Source organism: Tinamus guttatus, unplaced genomic scaffold, assembly GCF_059628265.1.
Source record: "Tinamus guttatus ecotype Peru unplaced genomic scaffold, ASM5962826v1 Tinamus_guttatus_pri_ptg000646l, whole genome shotgun sequence".
Taxonomy (NCBI): Eukaryota; Metazoa; Chordata; class Aves; order Tinamiformes; family Tinamidae; genus Tinamus; species Tinamus guttatus.
In genome coordinates this window covers 913946-941882 of record NW_028289180.1, presented here as the reverse complement: position 1 = coordinate 941882, position 27937 = coordinate 913946, and the positions used below count along the sequence as shown (strand labels likewise).

The 27937-nt window shown below is 35.2% G+C and overlaps 1 protein-coding gene across 6 annotated transcripts in view; it reads right to left on the bottom strand.

The window, feature by feature from the left end:
- STXBP5L (syntaxin binding protein 5L) overlaps positions 1 to 27937 on the bottom strand; it is a 174516-nt gene that overhangs the window by 103376 nt on the left and 43203 nt on the right. For all 6 annotated transcript variants that reach the window (XM_088535792.1, XM_088535787.1, XM_088535790.1 and 3 more), the window contains exons 3-4: positions 11482 to 11563; positions 9362 to 9462 (exon numbers count right to left, since the gene is read on the bottom strand). In XM_088535792.1, the coding sequence (XP_088391918.1) occupies positions 9362 to 9462; positions 11482 to 11563 (183 nt within the window). The remainder of the gene's footprint in view (positions 1 to 9361; positions 9463 to 11481; positions 11564 to 27937) is intronic.

The following is a 27937-nucleotide window of genomic DNA, read 5'->3' as shown; positions in this document are numbered from 1 at the left end:
TCATCTATAGATTATAAAATAAGAAATAAATATTTGTGGCTCATCTCTTCTGCTTAATAAGGACTATAGAATTTCTTCAAATTACTTCTTGATCAAGACCATCCTGAAAGATATCCATCTTGATTTAAGGAATTCCAGGAAAGGAAGATTCCCTGTAAATGCTGAAGTACAATAATCAGAATTCTGTGTGTCTAATCTATAATTGCAATATAAACATCTGAAACTAAACAAACTATTCTTCTATTTGTGAAAGCACTGTATAATTAACACAGTTAATTATATACACAGTTTCCATAAATACTATTTGGAAAGAGTGTTTCCCTCTCAAGATGTTTTTAACATCAGCTGGATTTTTTTAATTATTTCCTGCCATGTTCTGAAGCACCTTGGATTTTCATGATTAACCTTTTAAAGTGTTAGAAGCTAAAATATGAAGAGCAACGCAAAGCATTATCAGTAATATTTTCACATCTTTTCCTTTCTTCCTTCCTACTAAAACAGTCCTTAATGAAAGCAGGTTATGTTTCTGTTTCACCAGAAGTGTTCAGTACCCCTGCAAAACTTCTGGACAGATGGAATAACTCCATAGGTGTAAAGTTAGGGCTATTCTTCAGTTGTGAGCCTACCATTTTAAGTAAGTTTTACGTAAGTTTGCAGTCGCAACTACCATAGTAGTAAATACTTGTTTTAAGCCACAAATGATTGTTAAAATGTTAATGCAGCAACTATACGAACGTTTATAATGGGTGTTATCATCAATTATTCACAAGCTGTTAACAACTCAAACTTAAAAGAAACTAGACAAATCAGAAAATGCATTTTCAAAAATATATTAGATGCACTACATTTTACTAGATTAAGTGCATAAACCTGGAGATCTCCCTTTAGTGTAGACATTATTTATGCATTTAGACAAAGCTTTGGAAGGACACCTGAAATACAAAGTATACACCAAGTTCTTTTATTATTTTATTATTTCCTATTTTTTATGTTTTATTTCTTAACTTTCTTCCAACTCCATAAAACATCCTCTCATCGTATTTCATATGTCATAACACATCCAAAAAGACAACTGCACAGTACCCCATTACAAGACAACAAAAAACAAAATAAACAGACACTTAAATCCAGACTCTCAGTAACTTAATGACTATCTGCAACAGCAACACCGCATCATTTTAATTGGCATTCTTAGAACTCCAGAATAATTTAAAGGTCATTCTTAAAATCCAAACTTGCAAAAGCATCACAACTTCTGTAGCCTGTATTACTACTAACTTGTTTCAACTCTAGGATGACAGAAAACTCCTTTCGCTGGCACAAACATACAAAAAGACGCTCTCATTTGTCACCTGTTTTATGCTTTTTAAGTGAGGACAGGTCATTGACCATGATATGCTCCCCCTGACTAGACCTTTAACACAACACAATAACTACCCAGTGGGCCAAACAGGTATAATAATCAGAGGGCTTGGAACTAAGGAACAAGACAAGGAAACTACACATAATTTCAGCATAGAAACTTGCTTCCCTAACCGAAAAAAGGTGCATTAAGCAAGCAGCAGACTTTCCACCTTCCCATTGCCTTCCAATTTGTTTCTGATGACAGCATGAGGCCTAAGAAAGAGCTGAAAAAAGCTCAACAAAATCATCAATGAAGTGATAAAAATTCACCAAATGCGGTAGGCAAACATACTAGATTATCTTTCCCTTGAAGATGAAAACAACATGCACAATTTTTCCCTTGTCTGCTGCCTTACAAAATCACTGTTTTTTTTTTATAGTATTTCACCTGTTCTCTATTAATTCTTTAAAAGTTAAGTAAAAATGTAGCTGTAATGCCAAACATTGTGACAGTGATGGACAATGCAGTCCACAAGAAGAGTCACTCTGTTTCATCTTAGCAATGCAGGGAAAGCCAAAAAACAAAGGATGAGAGAGTGTAGTGGAATTCTCAAGAGAAAAAAACAAAGATTTATTTCTTTCATTGACTTTGCAGAAGCTGCATTGAAAGAAAATAATAAAATAAGAATAGTTTCTGTCTTCATTTCATCCAACACTGATGCTATGAAAAGAAAATGCATTTTTGGCTTCCCAATTTTATAGCTTCAAAAAGAAATTTGAGACATAGATCAAAGATGAAAGGTTGAAGCTTACCTTCTGCTAAACAGCTTGGCTTTGCCTAGCTTCGAGAAGGCTGAACTAAATCTATCAGAATAGTATTAAGATACTGTAATTGGCTTGAAAGCTTAAAAAAAAAGTTTTATATGTACATGAGTATAGGTTTCCTTTGTATACACACTTCAAAAAAATAAAACCACTTCCAACAATTATAATCCTGTAGCCTTACTGCAGACCAGCTGTTATGGTTTGTTATGCTTCAGCAGACAGGGACTCTGTGATTATCGGTCCTTGTTTTTCTGCAATCTGTAGTCTCTCTTCTTGCTTACACTTAATGGGAAAATCTCAACATTGACATTAATAATTCTATTTCTGATTTACTGGTGCAATGTCCAGAGTCTATCATGAAAGAAAGAAAAGTATCCTAAATCATTGCATTGGATACTGCCTAAAGCTTGAATTTGTTGAAATCATTGCATGGATACTGCCATGTGCTTGAACAGGAAGGGGGTGATATGGTTTCCAAGATCAAATCAAATTCCTGTAACAATATATTGTAGTAACCTGAAAAATCCAACTGATAATATAGACCATTCCACAATGACTTGGAATTTACACTCCTGTCTGAACTTATTTAAATTTTTCAAGATAAGTTTTTGTGCTGTTGCCTAATACAAGCATGTATGATAAGAAGGAGATGACCCAACTATGACCAATAATACTGCATTGTTGTTTTGTTGTTTTACAGTAGCAAACAACACCTGTGTTTCAGAGTAATGGTCAAACGCGCAACTAGCCTGTTTAAGTACTTGCAGCATTTCCACTACCTTGGCACCAGCTCCTAGTGCACTAAAGTCATGCAGTGAAATAAGCATAAAAACCAAACCAAAATAAAATAATAATAAAATAAAATTAGTCTGTGCCATTGTCTGTGCTGCTGTGACTATATTATTATTACTTGCTGAGATTGATCAGGTATGCACAACGTATACTAGCTAAGGTTTTGAGTTTTAAAAGGATAAATTTTGAAAAGCTACAGTAATGAGGACAAGCCTGCTGGACTACACCCAAACTAGATGTAAATTAAGGACAAATTCTAAAACAGAAGATAAATGAAATGAAATTACAAGTGTGGTAACAAGGATCTTTAATAACTACTGGTTCACAGCTATAGAAAATATCAGAAATAGCATCTATATTTGTGAAGGCAAAGGGTGAAACACCAACCTAAGGAATGACAGACCTCTTAGACATTCACTTGCAAGACTTATTCATAAGACACTTAAAGTCACAGGATTTAAAAGTTGCATCAGGTTTTTTTTCCTCAATGGCAGACTATTCCAGAATATCCCAATTTCATCCTAGAAGAACATATTTTAAACAATGTAAATGTAGGAGATGTAATAAATTTTAAATAAAACATTTATCAGAAACATTACTGTAAAATTCTAGTTCTAATGTCTATTTCTGCCCCATTTTAAGGGAATACAGTTATCTTATTTGATATCATAAGTGGACTTGTCAAACAGGACATGTTTTGGGTGAACAGTATTGCAAAGGAAAGATAATCTGCACCAATAGAGTATAGGAAATGGGCTGAAATTTAAAGTGGAATGGGTAAGGCCTCAGAAGTCAAGGAATAAGACCTTCTGCTTTAGTGTTGAAACTTATGATATGAAAGTGATCAAAAAATTTCATTTCAATTTGATATGCCCTGCTTCACTTCATTCTTGAAGGATTATACTGAAAAGCAGAACAATTCATGATAGCTAGATATATATCAGTCAAGTGTAATGCATATAGTAGCAAGACAACAAGCACTGTGAAAGGAAACCATGTCAAAGAAGATATTATTTAGATACGCATCAGAAAGCATATTCCTGCAGAGATTAGAGAGAAAATGCTAATGGTAAAGTCCACAGTCTTCAGCTCATTTACAGTTGATAAGAGAAGACAGAACAATAAGGGGAAAAAGGGAAACCGAGAAAAATTTATGAAGGAAAACACAGAATCTTGATTTTTGTAGTGAAGGAAGAAAAAAAAAAAAAAAGGTTCTAAAGTCATTTTCCTTAATAAGAGCGCTGTATTTAAGACCGATAGTTAAAGAATAGTTTGATCATTATATGAAAAGAACTATATGAGATGCTTGGCCTGTAACTGTAGGGAACAAGACTGAGGAGGCCCTTGAGTTCCAGCCCACGGGAAAACCTCTATTTTTAAGACTCATTAAAAGAGAAAATACTAGGAATGATGTAGATTTGCACTCTACTTTTGTGGAATTCTATCATGTCATAAGTCCAAGACATTGAAACTAATGATTCTTGACCTCAACATGCTGCTGTTTTGAACACTTGTTCTCTGTTGAATTGCATAACATGAAAGGAGAAAAATATATATTGCAGGTATCTGAAATCCTAAATTTTTCAAAACACAAAGTTTGCCTTTGTGTGCGTCTCCCTTCCAGGCAGAAATTCAAGTGGTAATTTTCACTCAACAGTTATCTCATGTCATTTAGATTTGTAAGTTTGTAATAAATATTTTTCAGGCTCTTCCTATCTGACTTGTTCATTAAGGCTTTGAAAGATAGTTTACAGACTCCTAAAAAAAAAAAAAAAATCAGTTTTTGCCTCTCTTGAGCATATTATACTAATTTCCACATTTGTCAATAATGCTTCATAAGACCAAAAAGAAGTTCTTGGAAAAACTTCTTCAAGAGTGGAAGTCAATGATGATCAACACCATGGCTTGTTTTATCCCCTTCAATTTTTTCTATCATAATCATCATTTCCACAGACTTCCTCTCTCTGTAAAAGGTCTTTATAAAAATTGTAATTAGAATCTGTGTTGTACTAGAGCACAGATGTGCTCAACTGAACTTATTAATTATTTTCATATTTGATAATAGGCCTCTGTATTTTGAAAGCACACAAACAATACAGAATTTGCAGTTACACAAATCAGGTGCCTCACTTACCAGCAGGCAAACTATCACAGGAATTCAGTTCCTTGAATAGCCAATTAGATATAATCTAAGTCTAGGATCTTGTAAGGATCTAACACGCACAGAGAACACAGAAGCCAGTCACCAATATTAATTTAATAGCTTCATGCTGTCATGTTGATGAAGCAAACTCACTAACACAGAACAGAAAATCATGCAAAGGTACAGCAAGGCTCTATCTATTCTCAGAAAAGAATAAAGAGCAAACACACAAAAGAAATGGCACCTGATCCGAGAAGGTATTTCTTTCCTCTCTATTTCCAAGCATTGCAGTAATCCCCATTTATATATCAGAAAATAAGCAACATATGAATTAAAAAATATTAAATTAAAACTGATTGAGAACTACTCTGAAAGTTACCCGTTAAAAGGCTCCTCTTCCTCTGTGCCAACGCACCCATTACACTGAAAGTGCTTCAAAGCCAGTCATAGAGACTTTGTTACCTGCTGGTTACCCTATAGAAGAACACCTCCTTATACAGTTATAACAGTTGTGACCAGCGCATGAAGATAGATTTAAAGACCCAACATACTTGTATGTACAAAAACATACTGTATTTATGTGTGACGAGTATAATGAGAACATGAAATACGATATAGCGCTATCAGTTCCCTTGGAATATGCCAACTAGCACTCATTGAAATAGGAAGAAGAGGAAGGCTCAGTTACAACACAACTGCACTACCTCAGCTTTGGAAAAACAGGAAATGAACCATATTCATAAGTGAAGCTAATGCATCCAAATCTAAAAGACTTGGATTTCACTCTGTACTCCTTGCTGTTTTTTTTTTTAATCATTTATCTTGAACAAGAAAACTATGTTAATTGTTTTACTTTTAAAGTCATACTTACTGAAGTCTGCAGTCTCCTCTAGCTGTACAAAGAAATAATTACAGTCTATTATAGTTCTTGGTAGGTCATTTTCATCTTAATGTTCTTTAAAGCTGCTAAAGACAACAGCTATTTCCCTTAGCCAAGTTATTTATCTTCCCTGAAATGTCTGGCATGTTCTACAATATCAAAGAAGTAAGCGGATGAATCTATGGAACATCCCTCAAGAGTTTTGGAAGCCATTGTTATGGCGTATCTGCACAAGCCAAAAAGCGTTACCCACTCTTTTTCCTTGTAAATGAATATCAAATCATATCATTTAACCATGATGCTTCCATCAAGCATATCTTTGAGTAACAGCTTTATCACTACATCTCTTGGTATGGTGCCAAGCACTAAAGCTAAATGATTACATTTATACTATTTTGAATGTTCCTAATGCTCTGATCTACCTTCCAGTTACAGGAAGAAGATTTCGCCATTATGCCTCATTCTTCAGTGTTTCTTCTACGCTTGCACCAAAGTAAAGGTCCAGTGAATTGTTAGAAACAGGTGAGTATTGTTCATGATGAAATAGTATGTCCTGGAATTATTGGAGCAGTGCTACAATATTCTAGGAGTTTACAGGTCCCTAAGAACGTAGCTTGCATAACCGCTCACAAGAGGCAAAATATTTGTGCAAAAAATCAGAAGAAGCAGATCTAGAAAGGTTTGTATGACTTAATGGTTACCGAAGGGCATTCCGTTAGTGAAGTACAACCTACTCACTGTCTCTATACTGAGTGTTACATGGCAAACAACAGATAAGCTGTTTTCTGTAAAGCTATTGAATACAAACACAGATCTTGGTTGCAGAGTTCTTGTCACTGTTGATATATATTGCTGCCAGCATCTGAAGAACAGAACAAATGTTTTTGATGCTCGAGAGAGGGGAAGAGAAAGAATGTATATAAACTTGAGGAAATTTGAATTAAATACTTAGTTACACATGTACGTGAAGACTACAATGAGCAGATATTAGTCTGTTATCCCGCTCTCTTAGGTGTCCTGAAACACAATTAAACAGTTCAACAATATGAACACTGTCACAAGAGAACAAAACACACTAACTCATGCACAAAGACTTAGGTAGGATTCATCCATCCTACAAAAAATAACATATATATGTATCTTGATGACCTTTTTCATCACATGCAAAGATACAATACCAAAATTTTATGTTAAAGTGCATTATGTTGCGCATTATTGTATAAAATAAATCTCTCAAATGTTCAGAAAGTCAAACCGCATGTCAAGAAGACAAAAATACTCTATGTTCATCTTAATAAACCCTCAGGGAGTAATATGCAAATAGTAAAATTGGAAGTAGGAACGTGCTCCATTCTTACAGCTAAGCTGCACTTGAACGATCCGCTAGAAAGAATTCTTGTCTACAAAGTTATTTCTTCATACTTATTAAAAACACTCGTCTTCTTTAGCCTTAAAACTGGATGTGTTTATTTGCCATTATTATATACCAGGGGATCAGGACATTTACTTAAGAATTAAGTGCTTTTCAAGGATAGTGACTGTACCAGCTATTTAAAATATGCATAATCAAACTGATATTAGATTGTTGGATTTCTTTGTACTCACAATTTACTAATTTTGATAGGAGGCTAGCTAGCTATACATTATTTCTTTCATTTTTTCTTTATAAACATCTATATATTTAAGCAAAAATATTTTTTAATCTCAAAGACACAAAATTTAGTTTTACACTGAGCTTTCCAGGATTCCAAATAACTTGCCTCCAAATATTTTTCCTGGTGCTTTAAGCTATCAGAAAGAAATAAAATTTGCAGTAAAATGTTACAACACATGTTTTGCTCTCATTTAAGCCCAAATACGTGTGGGATTATTTTAGCAAGAAATTCTAAAACAACTCTGATCAGGATATCATGCTAACCTTTTTCAGCCGAATAGATGCCAGAGACTTCTATAGCCAAAGACAACCAAATAGATGGACAGGCACTGCATTCTGGTAAGTATAGATTCCTTAGGTTGAAAGGAAGGCTGCTGCCTGGACAAGTTAGACCAAGACATACTGGAATAGTTTATATAACATTTATTTTATCAACCACTAAATGGGGATAATTTACCTACAGCATGAGAGTAGATTCAAGAAAAATAATTGCATATATTATGTATTTTATTTGTACAAAATTTTATATATACTATGACCTATTGTCCAGAAGCAGCTAGAAAACATACAAATAATTTTTGCCATCCTCCCCCATACCCACCCCAGTCCCAACCACTTAGTATATTTTTCCTATACATTATAAACTCTCTGAAATCAGAACTATATTTTCTAAATAATTATGTAGTACTTCCCATAACAAAATGCCATTAAGTTGTGAGTTTAAGTGCAAGCACAATACAGATACAGATCCACTATATGGATGTGGATGTAACAAAGAAAAAAAAAAAAAGAGAAAACACATTTCTTTAGCAACTTTCAGATTTGCTCCAGATGAAGGTCTGTTTACTTCACAGCTATAGTAATGTGAATACTGATTGCTTTCACAATTACTCCTCCAGAAAGAACAAGTACATATATTAGCAGAATCACAACCTCACTTAAACCACCAATCAACACTGTGCTATGTATTACAATAACATTAAAAAAAAAGTCCATTTCAAAATTAAAATACAGAATTGTACCTGACAGTACTGGTTAAGATTTCGCAGAAAACAGCTGTTGCATTTGTGCACTGAAACTTGTTCTTCTGATTACTGACCAAACTCCACACTACTTTCTGTAGTATTAAGTGTATCAGTCTTCCTAGTATTGTAGCATGCTTTATTTGAGCAGCTAAATATAGATTATGGTGCCCAATTTCTCTCTATTTGAGTTTGAAAATACAAACTATTGATGAATCTATTTTGTGTAGGGATTTATACTGAAATAGTAAAATTTGGAAAAAGTGATCCTGGAATTTGAGATTACCATAATAATGTAAATTTCACAAATTACTGATGCCAAAATTCCAGTATTTGACAGGAAAAAAAATCCTTTCAAGGTAGAGAAAGTGATTCTTTCCCTGATGCATCCAGCTGAGGTACTCCGGCTTGTACTTAACATCAGACCAGCCTAAAAGGTCACAGCGCTTGTGCCCAGCCTTTAACATCTCTTTACGTAAATGGATGGTAAAATTGAAAACATTTTTAACAAAAAGGAGACAAAATTGTTCTGATCCTGAGAAGGTTGCTGTAACACAAAGTGGTTTTGTTCTTTGGAAGTAAAATTCAAAGAATGGAATAAAGAAATTCAAGACAAAAATTGTATTTCTCTTATTAGAATGACAAAATAATTTGCAGTATTTTTTAAAGTAAGATTAACATTTCGTGTTATATACTCTTACCGTTCTCGATTAAATTTCAGAGAATGAAGGATAGCTGGTCGTTTCTGTCTCAGATTCCACAAATGAAGTGTGTCATCTGCGCATGCACTGACCAAAGCACCCTAGAGCAGACACAAAATATAGCGCAACAGATTATTCTTCTGCAGATTTTTATTTTTAAGTGATGCTCAATTTCAATGATCCATCTGAAGAAAGCTGTAAAATTTCTGAGAAATATTTGTTTCCCTGTGCAAAAACATTTTCTACTGTAAAAAAAAAAAAAAGACAATTTGAGCTGATCTGGTGAGCATTTTAAATCAGTACACGATCAGCCAAAGTTAAATTAAAACTCTGTATTTCTACAGTGGGAAGAGCAAGCATAGAGATTAATGAAAATGGAGAAGAGACAGCCTTTAGTTGAAAAGGTGAAGCTGAAGGATATAACAGAAGGAAAAAGAGATTAGTAAGTAAACACACATGCACAAGCAACAGTGCCAAGCTCAGCTTAGGGTCACATCAAGAAAACAAGAAATTCAAAATTGGAACAAGGTAAAGCAGGTAAGAAAGTAAACACGGCTAGCATGGCAAGAACTACAAAGAATTAATAGATACAGACAAAAGAAAGGAGTCTCTGTTATATATCACTAATACTCTGGAGACTGGTGCTGCTTCTGGCCCCCAAGAAATGGACTCCTTCCAAGGTCCAGATCTCTATCTGCCTGGACAGCTGGCAGTAATCATACGCTTCATACTGTGTTTCTCCTCATCAAGGACTAGTGAGGCCAAGGCAAAACGGAATGCAGAAGAAGCCATCTTCTTCACGTGCATACACATATTAAACATATTACATATTAAATTTACACCTTAATCAGGTCTAGTGTCCCTACCTGACCTATCAATCCCTACATTTTTTGTAGGGAACCAATAGATATTGCCTCAGCAGCAGGTGATGCTCAATTCTGGGGGCAGAGCAGGCTGTAACTGAAAGATTAGGTCATACCAACCATGGCTGCCTAATGGAGTTAAAGCTCTCTCTTTGCATCTTGGATATTGTTCCTAATCCTAGCATCTGTTCTTTTCAATATCAACATATGCAAATGGAATTTATGAAGTGAGATCTCTCTAATACAGAGTAATCTATACTTTCTCATTTCCCAAGGAGTTTAGACCAATGTCAGCAAGTGAATTATCTCCTCCACAGAGATCAAATTAATCCCACATAGGGTTTAATTTAGGGCTTCTTTTAATCACCCAGCAAAAAGAATGAATTGATTCAAATCTTGTCTTCCATATTTCTTGTCTTCTCTGCCTTTCTCTGAAGGATTTGAGTGGACTGATATTTTGAAGTACTTTCCACGCAAGAGTATTGATTTTTTTTTTTTTTGCCAGACTTAAAAAAAGATAACTCAAGCACTTGCTTGAGAAACTGCAATATCTCCATGGAGGACTTAAAACTGTCAGAAATGTTTCCTTATTTTACAGAAAAAAATAAGTAAAATTAAACTAAGAATAGTTTCTGAATTTGGCCAAGTTATGAGCTTCTGACAAAAATATATTTATATGTTCAGCAGAATCTTTTTGCCTGTTAGTATCTCCAGAGACTTTCTGAACAGAGCAAGCTACCATTTCTCACCATTCATATATATTGTTCAAATTTGGTGTTAACAAACCATTTACAAAGATTACACATACTGGCTTGATTGATAATTCCTGTAATTGCTTTTCCTTGACACAAGTAGCCTACTCTCAACGTGTGAACTTTGAGGCAGTCACTATCATCATCCTTCTGTAGAAAAATTGAACTTGTTTATTATTTTCTATTTGAAACAGAACTGTACAGCAGATTCAGTAATTTATGGAATTTTACATCTATCTATACAGAGTAGTGTATTGACTGCCTTTTGTTCAATATTTTATACTGGTGTATAAAATACATACATACTGATGTATGCAACACTTTTCCCCATATGAAACCTCTTAAATAGCCTTCTAAGAATCCATATAGTAAATGTCTTTTGGATGTTAGCCGGTTACCTGTTAGCTCAATTTGCCATATGGAAAAATCTGTCACTCAGGTACAACACACCAATTGCTTTATGCAACTACATTTATATGGAATAACCTGAATAGCATATGCTTACCTCGTTGATTAAGAACTGGAGCTGCAGGACTGCAGCACCGCTCTCATGCTGGCAGTAGCAATCAACACCAGGCCTGCCCAGGCTGTTGCAGTCAGAGTTAAGGCTTCTAATAGTTCTGTTATTAGCAGAAGAGAGGGGAGGGAGAAGAAAAAAATGAGACAGAAAGACAGAAAGACAGACAGACAGAAAGAAAGAAAGGGGCCTATCAATTAACCTCTAATCAACCTTTAATTAACCTCAAATGTTCTTGATGCTGTAAACCATAAGAATTCACATTAGCTTTCCATTGATTTCCTTAAAGCATGAGCACTGTCAGCCTAGAACACATGCGATGATGAGCGACTTGTTCTTGCCTGATGTTTTTGCATGTAAAATAAAGAGCACAAATTAACATGGAGATACTTTAAATTCCTTTTTACACATTATTAGTCCACATTACACAACTGTGTCATTTTTTTACACTTATCAAGATAATAAAAATAAGTGATTTAGAACTAAGAAGAGTAACAGTTTGGTGGCAGTTTCTTAAAAAAAACACCAAAAAACAAAAACCCCCAAAACTTCAAAAACTAAGTGTGTATTAGAGTGAGTCATATCGCACTAAAGCCTACACGTAACTATTGCTGTCTTGTCAACACACCATGCAGAGGTGCCCAGGCCCAGCTGCGCACTACATGCTCTACAGCAACCGCTGAGTGAAATCATGGTCTCTGGTGCTGCTTCTGGCTGCCCACCCACTTCACTCAGAATTGACAGAGGCATTTCTGCAAAGCAATGCATCGTATTGTGCTAATACGTCACGGATGCAGCTTTCTGCCTAGTCCCTTTGGATCTTTCCTTCTGCATGCTTAATTGCAGCCTCTCTAACCAAGATGATGCAGCCTTCCCAGGCTGAGCCAGGGAGTCTAACCAGAAACTGCTCTTCCAGAAGTTCTCCAAAAGGCAAAACAAAAGAGGAGAGGAATATGAAATATATTGTTAACAACCATGTTGTATGAGGCAGGTGAAGAACCTACATATAATTTTTACAAGATGGGTCCCTATCTTCTTGTCATACATGCTCCTGTTAGCATACTTTAAATTCCTGAATAAAAGTGCCAACTGCCCACCCAAACTGACTGCAAATGTCAGAAAAGCATTATCTTTAATTCCCCCATACAAGTGAAGGAATTTGTAATAAATTCTTCCAAAATGGGCCACACAGAAGCAAATTTCATAGTCAGTGAATGACCCTAAATAGGGTTAAAACTTTTATGTATTAAGTAATTACTTTTCCAGTTATTAAACATGCAACTTAGTTTGCAATCACCCACCCTCAGAGACCTGAGTTCTATTCCTGGCTTTGCCAGCCTTCCTGCTAGATAACCTTGGGGAAAAAAAAATCCCTTTTCCTCTCTGTGCCTTTATTTCCCCTATTTATGAACTGGAGATAGTGTTTTTTAAAAAAATACAGTATCTCTTTTGATGATAATCTCAGTGCACTATTATCCACAGATGGAAAGCTTTACATAAAATTCAAACATCATCACTGTATTACAGGGTGGCAAGAATAAAGGAATAACGGGGTAAGTCTAAATGCCACTTAGTCCCAAACTGTAGTCTGAATGGAGTCCTAAGCGAAAAAAATATTAAAGTGTACATCATTTAGATTACCTTTTTAAAATGGACAATATGAATATATGGTAGCCCAGGATACATTTTAATGACTGTTCTCCCTCATTTTTATATTCCTCCCCATTCCCAGCCCCTAAAACAACAAACCCTCCACTCTAACTTGAGCTTTATATTCACTATAAATACAGGGTACTAGCTAATGATTGTTATTAATAAAAATTATCCTAATATTGACCTGATTAATCAGCTATCACCATTCATTATCAGGAGGCTAAATCAGTTTTCTGCGAAACATCCTAATGAACTAATGATTTTATTCAGCATATTCCAAACAAAGTACTCTTCAATATTTCACATCGACATATGCATTTGCCAAGAAGTACCTCACAAATTACTGGTGCTTAAATAACAGCATTTGTCACTAACCAATGGTGTTTTGCAGATATTCTGGGAGCTGCGTTGGGGTCCTTCCAGTAGAAGAAATTGAAGAAAAAGGAGGACCTAGCACATGTTTTTGTCCCTTTAGCCCATCTTCTGCAAACTTCGTGCTTTGTTGCCAAGCAGGGAGGAGTACAACCTTAATTCATCAAACCTTCTCATACCAGTATCCTCTACCAGGACATGGAGCAAACATAGTAGTAATGCAAGTTTTGGATTGTTTTTTTTTTCTTTTATTTTGTCTTTTTATTAAATAATGACTCTAGTAACCAGGAGAGTGGAATACATTTTGAAGATACTAAGTGGGAGAGATACCAGTGATACATCTATATGCCAGGCATCATGGATTTCAAACCTAAAAGTCAGTCACTGTCTCCACCCTGGAAGCTCCTTCAGATCTTCAGAGGCAACATGTCAGAATATATTAATTAACGCATAAAAAGGAAAAAAGATGAAAACAAAGTTGGGGATCAAGAGTAAAACTAACGGCATCAGAACTACATGCATCCAGAAGCATTAGTGTGGCAGTAGTAACATTCTAACATGAAAATGTTCTTTTAGAAAGCAAGCTGGGCCTGTTTAGCCTGGAGAAGAGATGATTGAGAGGGGACCTTATCAAAAGGTCAAAATCACCTTTTCAAAATTAAACCTCTGCAGTAGAAGAAAAAAAAAAAGAAAAAGAAAAAAAGCTATTTAAATAAATGACCCCAGCATTTTTCAAATACTTAACTAATCTGCCCCAAGACTAAAAGTAACCTGCATACAAAAATGAACACTAAAATAAGGCATTAATAAGCAGAAATCACTATCTAAAGAAGCTCGCACTCATCATTTTTATTAAAAGCTACAGAGGTGGAAAAGGGCAATCTCTTTCATAGTCTCTCCTTTAAAACATTCAGGAATCGTGGGCTGCTGCAGATGCAGCAGTGCTGCTCACAGGAAGTGCATCATCTAATCTGCAGCGACTGGTGCATGTTTGAGTAGGAATGTGCAGCACACTCAAAGCAGGTGGTTGTGGGATGGTGTTACTCCATTATATAAACCAACTGTAAAATTGATTTAGCATGTTACTTGAGTATAGGACAGATTTTTCTTCTTGCAAAAGAACTTCTCCACTGATTTGAGTGATATCTCGAATGTTAAAATGTACCAATGCATCTAACTAAATAATGAATAGAACCTTGCAGATGTTAATTAGCTTTATAGTAGGGATAGTCTACATTTACATTCTGATATAAATAAAAAAACCTCCATAATCCTAATTTTATAGTTCACAGGGTTTCCAGCTGAGGTACTCTCTTTCTGCAAGATAGTCTATTTTCATTTAAACATTACAGATAGCAAAACATCTATGATTTCTGAAGTATATTGCTCCAGTGTTATTCTTATTAGAAATGTTTGTTACATGTAAAATGTACATTTAACTTCGGTTTCTAGCTTTTGGATTTCATTATATCTTTTTATGCTCAAGTATGTAACTTTATTAGCAGGAATTTCCTACAGTGGGTGCTTGGAAACTTTTGATCAAGTTCCATTTTATCCAACTTTGGAATAATAAAAGTAAAAACCGTGAGCTTCTTTATTCTTACATTGCACAGTGGTTTTGTTAGATCTTTAACAGTTCTTTTTTTATAATTTGTTTTCATCATATGTCAAGCATGGAAAACACAGCCACACATAATCTTAGTTTCTTTAATAAATTAAAAAAAAAAACATACAACACTTATTTTTTAAATTCAACATCCCTTTTTTATACAGCTGGAGTGGTAACTCCAGCTCCCAGTTTGATAAGGTAAATAAATGATCTTTACGCTGCTCTGCAACAAAACAGCTCCCCTCCAACCCCTAGTGCTATTAACTACATGCAACTGAACTCTCTGAATTCCTCAGAAAAGACATGCAAACACTGTATGACCTTCTATTTGCTGAGTAATCACTGCAAACTGCATCGTTAAACAATAATTGTTTGTGTTACTTGACGCGTTTTATAATTACAGACAAACATTTTGTTACCAATAAGCATGTGCTTTTCTTTACAATGATCTTTGTTTTGCTTATTTATTTTGACATAGATTTTTTCACTGAAGTGTACAAATAATAGTAGAATCACTCTCAAGGAACAGTTAGATGCCCGTTACGACACAAAAAGGCTGAAATTTTTGCCACCGTCAGTCTTCATTTCTTTCAGGATGATAAGCTACTTATGAACAGCTTGTCTTCAACCGCAAGTTTATTTATACTTATCAGCAAAACGTTAACTTATGGCTGGATAACTGGGTGAATGCTGTGAAAAATATAACTGACTAGTTATTCACATAAAATGAAATTCACATCAAATTTACTATTTTTTTGACTGCTCTGAACATTTCAGGAGTTATTTTGTTTCTCAAAACATCTGCAGAAGCCAAAAGTGTTACCAATGCTCATAGGGCTATACATTTTCTTCTCCTTGCAAGATTAGCTCAAAAGCTCTTTGTCATTTTGAGAATCATTTTGTCAAAAACTGAATACAGTCATCATGTAACTGAACTAGATCAGTCCTAAACTGCAAACAGAAAATTGTGAAAAGTGGACCCTCAGAGGCAATGACCCTCAGAGGCCCTACATTTTGAAAAAGAAAAAAACTTGCAGGCTGGTAAGTTGATATACTTTGTGTGGGTATATATATATGTATATGTATTTGCACATATGTATATTTAGTTAAGAGAAGTTAATTTAATGTAGAGGTGAAAAGGTCGTCACAATAAGTTATTTGTTGCAAAGGTTTCAGCCAAGGCTTGCCAATGAATAGAGCATTTCATTAGAAATGTATCAATATAAATCCCTTCTAAGAGGTTCATATTTATGCTAAAGTATTTATTGAAAAAAAAAAATCCTCTAGCCATCTATCAGAAATTCAAGGCATCCAGGAAGTCAATCCTTGGTAGACATGTATAGGTTGACATATTTCCTTTTTATATCAAATACAGAGACCATCTAGCTCAAAATTCTCCCCCCAAAAGTTGCTATTTAGCTACCGGCGTGTAAAAGCTACATGTTCTCTGTCAGAAATGCTGAAATTCCCCTATTTTGAGGCCATGCTTCTATCACAGTAGTAACAAATGACATTATGAATTTGCATTTATGAAGGACAACTTCCCCTTTCCGGTAGTCACAAAGCAAGCTCACTAGCACAAAAGAACAAAACTGGAGAGGCAGCGAGTGAAAACTGAATCTGCAGAAGTTAATGAAGAGCACATTTATTACACGCACAACTGATGTTATTTCAGAGAAACCTGCAGACACAAGTTCAGTCAAAGGCACAAGGAATACAGCAATAGACCTAACAGCTGTTCTGTAAAAGATTTTTAATATATACATCTGATAAAATACTACCGAATGAAGAAATGAATTGAGAAAGAATAATACTTTAATTGTAATACATACTGGAGATTAAAGAAAACTAAGCTGAGCCACCAAGAGAAGTCTGTACAGTTTGGAGCCTACTAACTTAACCAAGGAGCCTGCACAACATCATGTAGAGATATAGATTTAAAAAATCCAGTGACGAAACTACATTTTATTCAGTTTACTCTCCTTTAGGAAAATTATGCAAATGATATGAAATGATATACTTTGCCGGCTATCTCTAAACACAAGGTACACGTGGTACAACATGAAAAAAGACTTTACACACTTTGACTTAGGTTCAAATTGTAGCATTGAGTAGAAATTTAAGTCCTGCTCCAGAAAAATAAATGTGTGATGTTTCCAAAGATTTCAGAAAAGGTTTATTAATACTCAGCACATTTGTGAATCAACATACTTATTGCACTTAGTCAAGAAAGATCATAATCTAGAATTTCATTTGTTGGAGAAGAAGAGAAATGTAAAGTACGCACGGATTACTTATGAACAAAAGAGAAAACTGGCAATAAAGCTGCTCAAGTTTAGAAAAGGTAAAATTTGGGAAAATGAATGAATTTGGGAAAATACAGTTGGACAAAATTTCACTGAATTATTTGGTGGTGTTTTTATGTTCAGTTCTTAAAACTCAATGCAGATGATACTATAAATACGCATGTGTTCAGAGGTATCCCAAATATCAGACAGTCAACTAGTTTTCCTTTCTATTATTTTAGATCTGAACTTTTTTTCAAGTAAAGTTTCTAGCAACAAATTATATGGAAAAGACATTATTAATATTATCTACATTAATGTTAAATGTTAAATATTATCTACATTTTATCACTCTTAAAACCCATCTGGGCAATGTAATCACTCTGTCAGATTTTCAAACCGAATTCACTACACACCACTGTTGATCAACAATCTATCAAATGGCAATTTAAGTCTCTGAACAGTTTGTCTACCTAAAAGGTCAAATATATTTAATGTATCATAAGTTTGGATTTTGAAAAAAAAAAATCAAAATCAAATACCAGCTTTAGGAGGATTAATTTTTGCACCAGAAATACATGGCATATTAGAATCAGGGATTAAAAGTCAAGCAATTCTTTTTATTATCTTTATGACAGTGAATACTCATATTTTCTTTCACTTTCCTTAAAGAATACTGCTTTAAAACAAGAATACATAAAGTCCACTTGCTGGCTCCAACCACTTCAGTCATACACAGAAAAGTAAGCATTTTGTTTCATCTGAAAAGTTGACACAATTATATTGTCCACTGAATACACATTATTATTATGTGCTATTTGTTCATTACCAAATAGGGTCCAGAAATAAAAGAGGGTTAAGAAAGTAATTTTTATTGCTATGGCAAGTATCTCCTCCATACTAGCTATTCAGCCCTGTTACTAGTATATTTTAAAGTGTCTGGAAGAGGAAAACAGTTTTTGATACTCTAGATGCATGAGGAAAAGGACTTTTGTTGTTCTTTTACTTTGTGTTGTTGTTTTAAAGTGATGGAAGTAGAGCTTAAACTTCTGACTAGAAGAGATTTATGCTTGTGGATGATTAAAGCATCATCCCTCACACAGAGAATCCAAACTAATAACATCAGCATTAATGCACTCTATTGCTCTCTTTTTTAAACACGTTTTCTACCATAGACAACATCTCTGAATACAAAATATTCAGATGCTGGCCATACTTGTCCCACCGTGTCCCACACCAGCAATCATGTTCATCAAGATGACACATCTTAACCCAAGTTTAACTGCTCTATGCTCTACCTAAGAGAGGGAATTTATCAGATGAAGGAAATGGCAAAAGAACAAAGTGACTGTAGTCCTCTACTAGCCCAAGGTTTGACAGAAGTACAGGTAGCAGAGTATAACTCAGGGCACTTCCTCCTTTGTTTTAAGCCTTATTTGCTGCAGTTATCACAAATTCCAAGCTCTGCACTAAATCACTTTGTATGCCAAAGTTTCCTCCATTGGATATGTTTTGACATATTGCTTTCAAGACAGATTATGAAACTTAAAACAGACTTACATTTTGTTCACCAAAATTCTCACACTTTTGCTAGCACTGAATTTACTTCCGTTCATTGTGCTATATATCATGTCATAAAAACTAAGAATAGTCAATTATTGTTTGTCTATCTGTAGCTTTAATATTGCATCTTCTCATCGTTTTTTCCATTTAGCTCCAGTTTTACCAATCTTACTAGAATTGCTGTATTAGCATTAAAACAAACTGAAAGAAAAAAAAAACATTAGAAAAAGTACTAAAAAGATTAGTCTGATATTAATTTTTTAGACTTTAATGGAAAAAAAAGGGAAATGTTCTCATCTATTAATTCGCTTCTAGGATGGGAGACCAATGTGCATGGTTTGTTTTGGGAAGAGATGGCTGATAGAGACCCAATTTATGGGTCTAGAATAGCAGAAAGGCAAGTTCACTCTTCTGAATGGTTCATCGAATTTTAGGCTGCAACTTGCAGGAAGCAGTGTGAAGTTTCAAAAACATGGCAGGCCTCATCCAAGTTATAGTAATTCTGCTGAAAAAGTAAGTCTCCTTAGTATTGTTTTCACCAACTAAGTCTTTTCAAGATTATTTGATTGCTTCATATGTAATCTATCTTTGCTGTTTGCCAGTAAAAATTCCCCAAATAGTACTACTGGCAACCTTTATTCATCCCACACATACTCTCTCCAGTGGTGAAACTATGAGAGGGTGGAGGCTGGGCAGACGCAATGCATGTGGATGTCATGTCTAAGACCACCACTGCAGAGGCTTTTAATGTAATCAGTGACATGACAAAAGGGCACATGCAGTGACTTCTCAAGAGCATTAGCATTTTCTCTGCCAAAGCAATTTAATTCCAGATGTGTATTCTGTAAGAGATTACGGTGGGCCACTTAACTATCTGGTCTGCTCTCCTGTGTTATAAGGCCGTAAATCCATTTATTGATATCCCAATTAAACTAAGAGAGTAAGTTTAACAGACGTTTATATTCCAGAGAGCCAATAAAGTCTAAGACATCAAGAGATAAATATCTTATGACTTTGCTTGGTAATACATTCTAAAGGTTGTGTAAACAATGCGAAAAATATGATGCCAATTTCTAATTTGAATTTGTCAAACTTTAATTTCAAGCTACCAATACCATGCATTTCTATAACAGAGTACTGTTTTAGTACCCATTTGATTCCTGTAAAAGCGCACATACAGAGCAATAAAGCCAACACTCAGTCTTCCTCCTAATAAGCTAAAACAGACTGAGATCCTCAATTCTTTCTATAACACTTTTTTTCCCAGCCAAATCATTTTGTTGCTCTCCTGTAAATCTATCAAGATTTCTACAGTTGTCTTTCGTATACACAGAATCAAAACAAGACAAGACAAAACAAGACAAGTAAAAGAGTGAGAGAAAACTGTGAAGGTTTCCTCAACAGGAACTGCCTTCTGGTTACATAGCCCTTGGTTGAGGTTAGTATTTGAATTATACAACTTAGTAATTTAGCACCTCCACTACAGGAAATACTTCAACCACCAGTGCAAAATTAAACTAACAATGAAGCAGTCAATTGTTAAATTTCAGTTCTAGCAATGTATGTTCCTATTGGTAAGGTAAGTAATCAATTCTCTAAATAAAAACTTTTACATTAAGGTATAGAATCATGAATGGAAATCCTTATCATGTATTTACTGCTCCTGAAAATGATTTGGACATTCTGCTTCTTCACTGGAAATGTATTTATCCATTCTTATCTTTATCTATGTTGCTAAATGCTCCTTGAAAATACAGACTTTTCTCTGCAGATGAAGTAGTCCAGTGGCCTTTTCTGCAGAGATTTTCTAATAAGGTCCTCTTTAAATCCCAGAATAATAAGCAGACCCCATATCAGAAAAAGTATGATCTCCTTTTCACTTTCTTTTCAAATAAAGACTAGACCAAGCTGTGATTTACCATAGCAGGTATGAAGTCTTCAGTATGCTAACCACAGCTGCTGCTACTCACAGTACTACCTGAGCTGCTGGGATAGCTTGCGCTGCCACTTACAACTAGACCTGTGTCCTTTCTAACGAGGAAGGCTGTCAGAAAAGTAATGGTCTGTCGTCAGTTGGTATAATCAAAGTCTCTGCCATTGCACAGCAGAAAGAAGAGGTGCTCTGCCAGATATATTTTTAGGACACTTTGGAAACATTTTTGTCCAAGGAACAGATTTCCCAATGTTAATTATTTTACTTTCTCTTCCTCTACACGCCTCCCTGCCTTCTAAAAGGACCTATGATTTAAAACACAGATGGACCTTTTTAAGTCACAGACTATTTTTCAGAACTAAGGTTATGCTGTGGCTGAAAACATCATTATCTCAGGCACCGGGCTTCTATCATACTCAAAACTAGACTTTCTAAGCTGGAGGTGAATCCGAATACCATTGCCAGATAGAAGGTACCGAAAACACTTCCCTAGGTTTAAAGCAGGATCTCAGAATACGTTCAGGCTATAGAAGAACTATCTGTGACAGGTATCTACTGAACCTTTTCAGTGGCACAATTCTACATACTGCTTTCAACCTACAAAGCCTCGGCTAATCTGAAATCTCATTATTGGAAATACTGTTAGCCTTGTAATGTAGTTAAAATCACAAGCACCAAGAAAAAGATGAAAAATGTTTTCCTCAGATCTGATAACACCTCTCATTTGGAGGCTCAAATTTTCATGTGATTTGTAAATATGATTTTCATTTATAAGTTCCTTTTCCCTTAGTATTGACAAAGAAACAAACAAAAAACACTTCAGAGTGATTATGTCTGAACTGTGGAGAATTACAGAAAATTCTTTTTATTTCAAAGAAAGCACCTAAACCTTTAGGAATGAGCATTTTGGTATGCTCACTGAAAAATAACCGCCTACCAAGCACAAGAGTCTATGTTTTTAAGAGCTGACAGATTAATAACTACTGACAATTTTAACTAATTTTTCATTAGATACAGAGTTCTTACCTGCTAGAGAGCTGTCAATAACAAATAACTATAGCATAGTATATAAATAACAACAAAATCCTTTCCTGGACTTCAAACAATTAGAATAGCAATAGCATTTTGCAACAGCAACATTATTTAAATAAAAATCTAAAAAAAAAAAAAATCAGATGGACAATAAATAACACAGACAATGTCCATAAGCAACAGTATACAAAATTTTCCTGATAATTTGGAAATATATTTTTGTAGTCCTTCTAATTGTCTGAATCTCTCATATTGTGTGAAAGCATAGATTTTTTTTTTGCAAGCTAATATCATTTGACTTTCGACCAGAACACACAGCATTCAAATAGACTCAAAAACATATTTCATGGTATTTTCATTTTTTATTATTTCAATTTGCTTTTTTTTTTGCTCATTTGTTAAAGAAGAGTACTGATTGACAAAACTCTTTTTTTCAGAGCAAACACTCTTAAACCAATTAAAAGTGCCCATGAGATTTGTGCACGATAAAAAGGTCTCCAAATCAGAAATCAGAATAACCTATAAAAACTTCTGTGGCAAAAACAGTCTACTCATTTCTTTACAGGTCTTAAATCGTAAGGAAATCAGAACAAAGCCCGAACACAATTTTTTATTAATGAAATATAAGTGTAAACTTTATCAAACATATAGCATAGTAATATATTTAATTTTATTGAATAAAAATTGTTGCAAATATCTATTCATAATTCAATATTCAGGACATATTAAGATCTGCAAAAGTTTGCTGTATATTACAAAGATAACTGCTTTCATATTGTCATTTTGTTTCATAGCCTCAAAAAACCTCACACAATACATTTATTCTTGAAGAATAGTTGAAATATCTGTTTTACATTACTAGCAACTAGGAATCTTTAGATGACTTCTGTATTTTTAGAGTTTGCTTTGAAGTCTCATAACTTATTTTCATAACTTATTTTCCATCAAAAATTATGTTCTTGGAGGTAACACAACAGATTTCACCTAATTCTACAGATAACTACTTAACGTAAACTGTCTTTACATACATAGAGCTTCTATCAAGCCATATTTTATTGCATATGCAGAACTACTGGTCTTTTTACAAGGAATCTACATATAGTGTGATAGACAAAGAATGTAATTAAAAAAAGCAATATTTTGCAAATTTAAAATTTATTTTATGGAAAAATGGAAATTTATAAAGTAGAAAAAGGAAAAGAGTTGTTTATTATGTATAAATTCAAATAATTCATAGTTCAGACTGCAGGCATAACTTATAAATTATTTTAATTGGATATAAATTTTACACTCTTGTTACTATTTGAGCTTTAAATGTGAGCTTCCTTGTAGCTCTCATAATCACAGATAATATTCATGTGCTTCTGTAATTGTACAAATACTACTTATTAAAATAGCAGAGGTGGTAATTTATCTTTCACTGTCATGTTGTATCTCCTCTTTATTTCAGAATTTCAGTAAAACAATTCACTACACTTATTTCTCCAGAATGAAAAAGTGATCATTAAACAGAAGTTATTGTTACACTGTATGAAAACTCTAATGGTTCCCTGATTTGGAAATGGAAAGACTACAGCAGTGATAGAGAACAAACAGGCATTTTCAACAGAACAAGTTAACCTGAAAGATGGAACAGAAAATAGCGTAGTTTCAGTCTAAGCCTAGCTTCCCTGCAGTCTGTAGCATCTTTCCATAGATTTTAGTTAAGGTGTGAGAGAATTCAGTTGAGGGTAATCCTTTCTTAAGCCAGTTCCAAAGAGGATTATTTTTTCAGAAGAGTTTAAATAATTTTACACATAAACACTAACTGATTTTCTAATATATTTACAATCCACAAATTGCACAGGTACTTCAAACTTTAAAAAAAAGAAAAACTTTTTCCTCCTCTTATTTATGACATTAATATGATACAAATATTCTGAAATCTGAAGAATGTAGCACTCATGAAATACATATATAATACTTCCTTGCTTTATGAGACACATACTCAAAATCTCCATTTAAGAGTACAACACCTGGACATCTCCACATTTCTACTAACCATACTTTATGCAGGAGCACACACATGCTCCATTTTCCCACCATAAGCAGATACTCTCCTAAAGATTCAAAAGGTTCAAAATTAGAACCCTGAGTGCATGACCCCTGCTTTCCAGCCCTGTGCTCTCTATGGCAAAGGCTCATCCTATTCTGTCAGACGTGCTGTCATGCACTGTCAGTTCCTACATGCGTCACAGGTATGCATGCAAGCAGAGCAGACAAGTTGAGAGCTCATATGCTATCTTGGTCCTCCAAAGAGAGGCAGTGCACCCTACATCCCAAACCTCCTCATTTCATTTTTTCATGGACAGCTTTTGAGATAATGCTTCTTCTACAACTCAACAAAACTAAAAGCCATCCAGCCTAGAAAAATCCCCAGGTAAGCAAGCCAGACTCAACTTACTACTGCATTGGCACATGGTCAATGTCTGGACAATTAAAGGCACTGCCTAAGTCACAGTGAAATTTATTCTTTTGTTCCAGGCCAAGTGAAGACTACGAAACATCTAAAGATTCCTAACGGCTAAAGTGGGACTTCATGATGCATAATGCTTCTATAGGCAACTTCCAGAGGCATGAAGTTTACCTTAAAAGATTTCAATGTCACTCCCAATGACTGCCAAAAACGGCAGAAAAAAATAAAATATTCTCTCAGTGTGTTTCATCTGACTCGGTAAGATTTCAGTGTTGCTTGTCCACTCTCCAGATCCAGGAATCACTAGATTTAAATAATAATAATAAAAAAAACACCTTTCAGAGATCACTCTCAACGTTCTACAGAGTCAGCAGTTAACTAGCAAGTTGTATAGAACAAGACTGATTCTACAATGCTTGTAGGACCACCCACCCTAAGGGTCACTAATTAAGTGATGAGTGGGAAAGGCAAGAACTTATGTTCTGAAGAAATTCGGACTGTGGTATTACCAAGAAATGAAACACATTTTCTTTAAAAAGCAAGCCAAAAATCAGAAATATTAGAGTTAACAGGAAAGTAAACTGTAGAACTCTGTAGTCGGTGTGCATTTGTGTGAACCATTTAAAAGTGCAATGAGCAGAATGTTGAGCAGAGCCTAGAAGAAAACTAAGAAAGATATTCAAACCTGGAGAAGTACAAGAGAAAGAGTCAGGGTAAAACACTAGCCAGATTATGAAATTCTATTTCTAAATTACCAAATTTCCACGTCAGACTGATAGGGTGTATGCATCTTGCAAGTACCACCTGACTGTAGCCATTTAGATGAAGTTCTGAGATCTGCACAAGTTCAAGCTGAAATCCTTGAACAAATGCCAAAAGCTACTACTAAGATTGCATCAGAATAAAAGACTTTCCTGTATAAGTGAGAAATTAACTGGAAGTCAAACCAAAACTCAAAAAAGAATCAGCTATTTATGCCATGTTATCAAGGGTGATTTCAAAGAATAAGTATCAACATTCAAGCAACCCTAATATCATAATGTTTCTGTAGGACATGTTAACTACATAGGTATCTCTTTAAAATATTGTGTAAAGAAAAGGTTTTTTTGCCTTTTTTTAATACATATACCATGTTTATAATCCTGATGTTAAGGAAACTTCAGATCAAGTAGTTAAAGGCTGATGATGTGTTTGCTTAGAAACACAGAATCACACAGGATCACAGAATGGTTGAGGTTGAAAGAAACCTCTAAAGATCATCTAGTCCAACCCCCCTGCCCCAGCAGGGATGCCTAGAGCATGTGGCACAGGGTGCCATCCAGGCAGTTTTTAAAGATCTCCGCAAGCTCTCTGGGCAGCCTGTTTCAGGCTGTGTCACCTTTACAGGAAATAAGTTCTTCCTCACATGGGGATGGAACTTCCTGTGTTTCAGCTTGTACCCATTACCCCTTGTCCTGTCCCTGGCCACCACAGAAAAGAGCCTGGCCCCATCCTCCCTGCATTCTCCTCTCAGGTATTTCTACATGTTGATCACATCTCCACTCAGCCTTCTCTTCTCTAGGCTAAACAGACCCAGCTCGCTCAGTCTTTCCCCATACAACAGATGCTCCAGTCCCTTAATCATTTTTGCGGCTCTACGCTGGACCCTCTCTGGAAGCTCCACGTCCCTCTTGTACTGGGGAGCCCAGAACTACACCCAATACTCCAGGTCCCTCTGGTCCCTCTGAATGGCAGCATGGCCCTTTGGAGTGTCAGCCACTCCACCCAGTTTAGTATCACCTGCAAATGTGCTGAGGGTACCCTCTGTCCCATTGTCCAAGTCATTGATGAACAAATTGAACAGCACTGGACCCAATACTGTCCCTGGAGGACACCACTGGCCACAGGCCTCCAGCTAGCTTTGGCCCCATTTATCACCACCCTCTGAGCTCTGCCATCCAGTCAGTCCTCAAACCACCTCACTGTCCGCTCATCCAAACCACACTTCCGGAGCTTACTGACCCCCTGGGGGACAACACTGGCCACAGGCCTCCAACTAGACTGCACAATTTATCACAACCCTAAACTCAGGGAAATAAAGCAGAAGCAATAATTTCTGCCAAATCCCAGCCCAGTTTACAGTTGAAAGAACAATTATTTACTAAGCTATCTCTACTAACAACCTTCCTCTAAATCAGTCACTTTTTACTTAATTACTTTCTCTTTTTCACAGTCAACATAACCTTTGGTCGCAAGAACTGAATCAATAGCATCAATATGGACTAACCGCTGATGTAGCATTTATTTGATTTTTGTCTTTCGTTATGCCAAAGATGCCAAAATTGCCCCAACTCTCAAATCACATGCCTAAAAGCTTATACCTCAGATTATGTGCTGAGACAATTTTAAAAAGTAAACTGATTTTTTAGATTTTCTGTCTTATCCTTCATTTACTCTGTTTTTTGCACCAGTAACGTACGGATTAGAATGGATGGCCAGCTTACAGATGACACACAGTTTGTCAAATTCAAAAAAATCAATGTATAACAGGAAGTAAGAGATTTTAAGACATAATCCTCTTATCCCACAGTGTTCTCCCTAACTGAAGTCCTAAAATCATTCATTAGATTTTATCTCTTTACTGTCCCTCTCTGAAAACCTTGAAGTGATACAATTGTAAGCTCCTGACAATCATTTAACTTGGACATCTGTCTAGTTGTACCTCCACTTGAAACGGGGAAAGAAATACGTTCAAAAGAATCAGCTTAATTTGGTAGCATTTCAAGGTTGTGGAAAGTTAGAAATTATTTTCATTTCCCCGTTACCAGATGATTCTTTCTCCAACAATAAGTTAACCTGTTTTGTCCACACTGCACATGCAACATCCCACCTGTCTGGCGCATAATACTAGCAACTGTTCAGAGTATATGTAGTGTAATTGCAATGCTGATGTGAATACCTGATCAAAAACGGAAACGTTGTTCGTGATCATATTTTTGTTGCTGCGTTCTAAAGGATTCAGCATTACAACACACTATCGCAGACAGATAACTTAGGCCAACAATTCTACCTTTGGGACAGGGTAATAAAATTCGGTCAGAGATTAGGACTGTGAATCATGAGTAAATTATAAAGATCAGTCAAGAGGAAAAAAGTGAAGAGAATTCAGGCATTCTTGATTGTCATTTAAAGAGAAAAGTTATTAAGGAAAGGAGCAGAGAAAAGAGTGTTATACAGACTTTGGGATTCCTGAAATGTTTTGAGAACACATTTTAATAATATCAATGGTTAACCTAAAGAAATGAAACAAACTAACAGAATCTACTCATTTTTTCGCTTGGAAAGAGCAGCAATTAAGGAAAAGGCAAATTCTGCACAAGCTTTTGAAGAAGCCTGCCAAAATTCTACTCATTTTCATTCCTCAGCTATTTAATAATTCACACAGCACACTGCAGTCAAAACCCACATTTACCATTTCTGCATTAGAATAAAGCATTAGTCAGTGTTTTTTAATCATGTTGCCTATCTTTGAGACTGTCATTGCCCTTTCTCATTTTACAAAC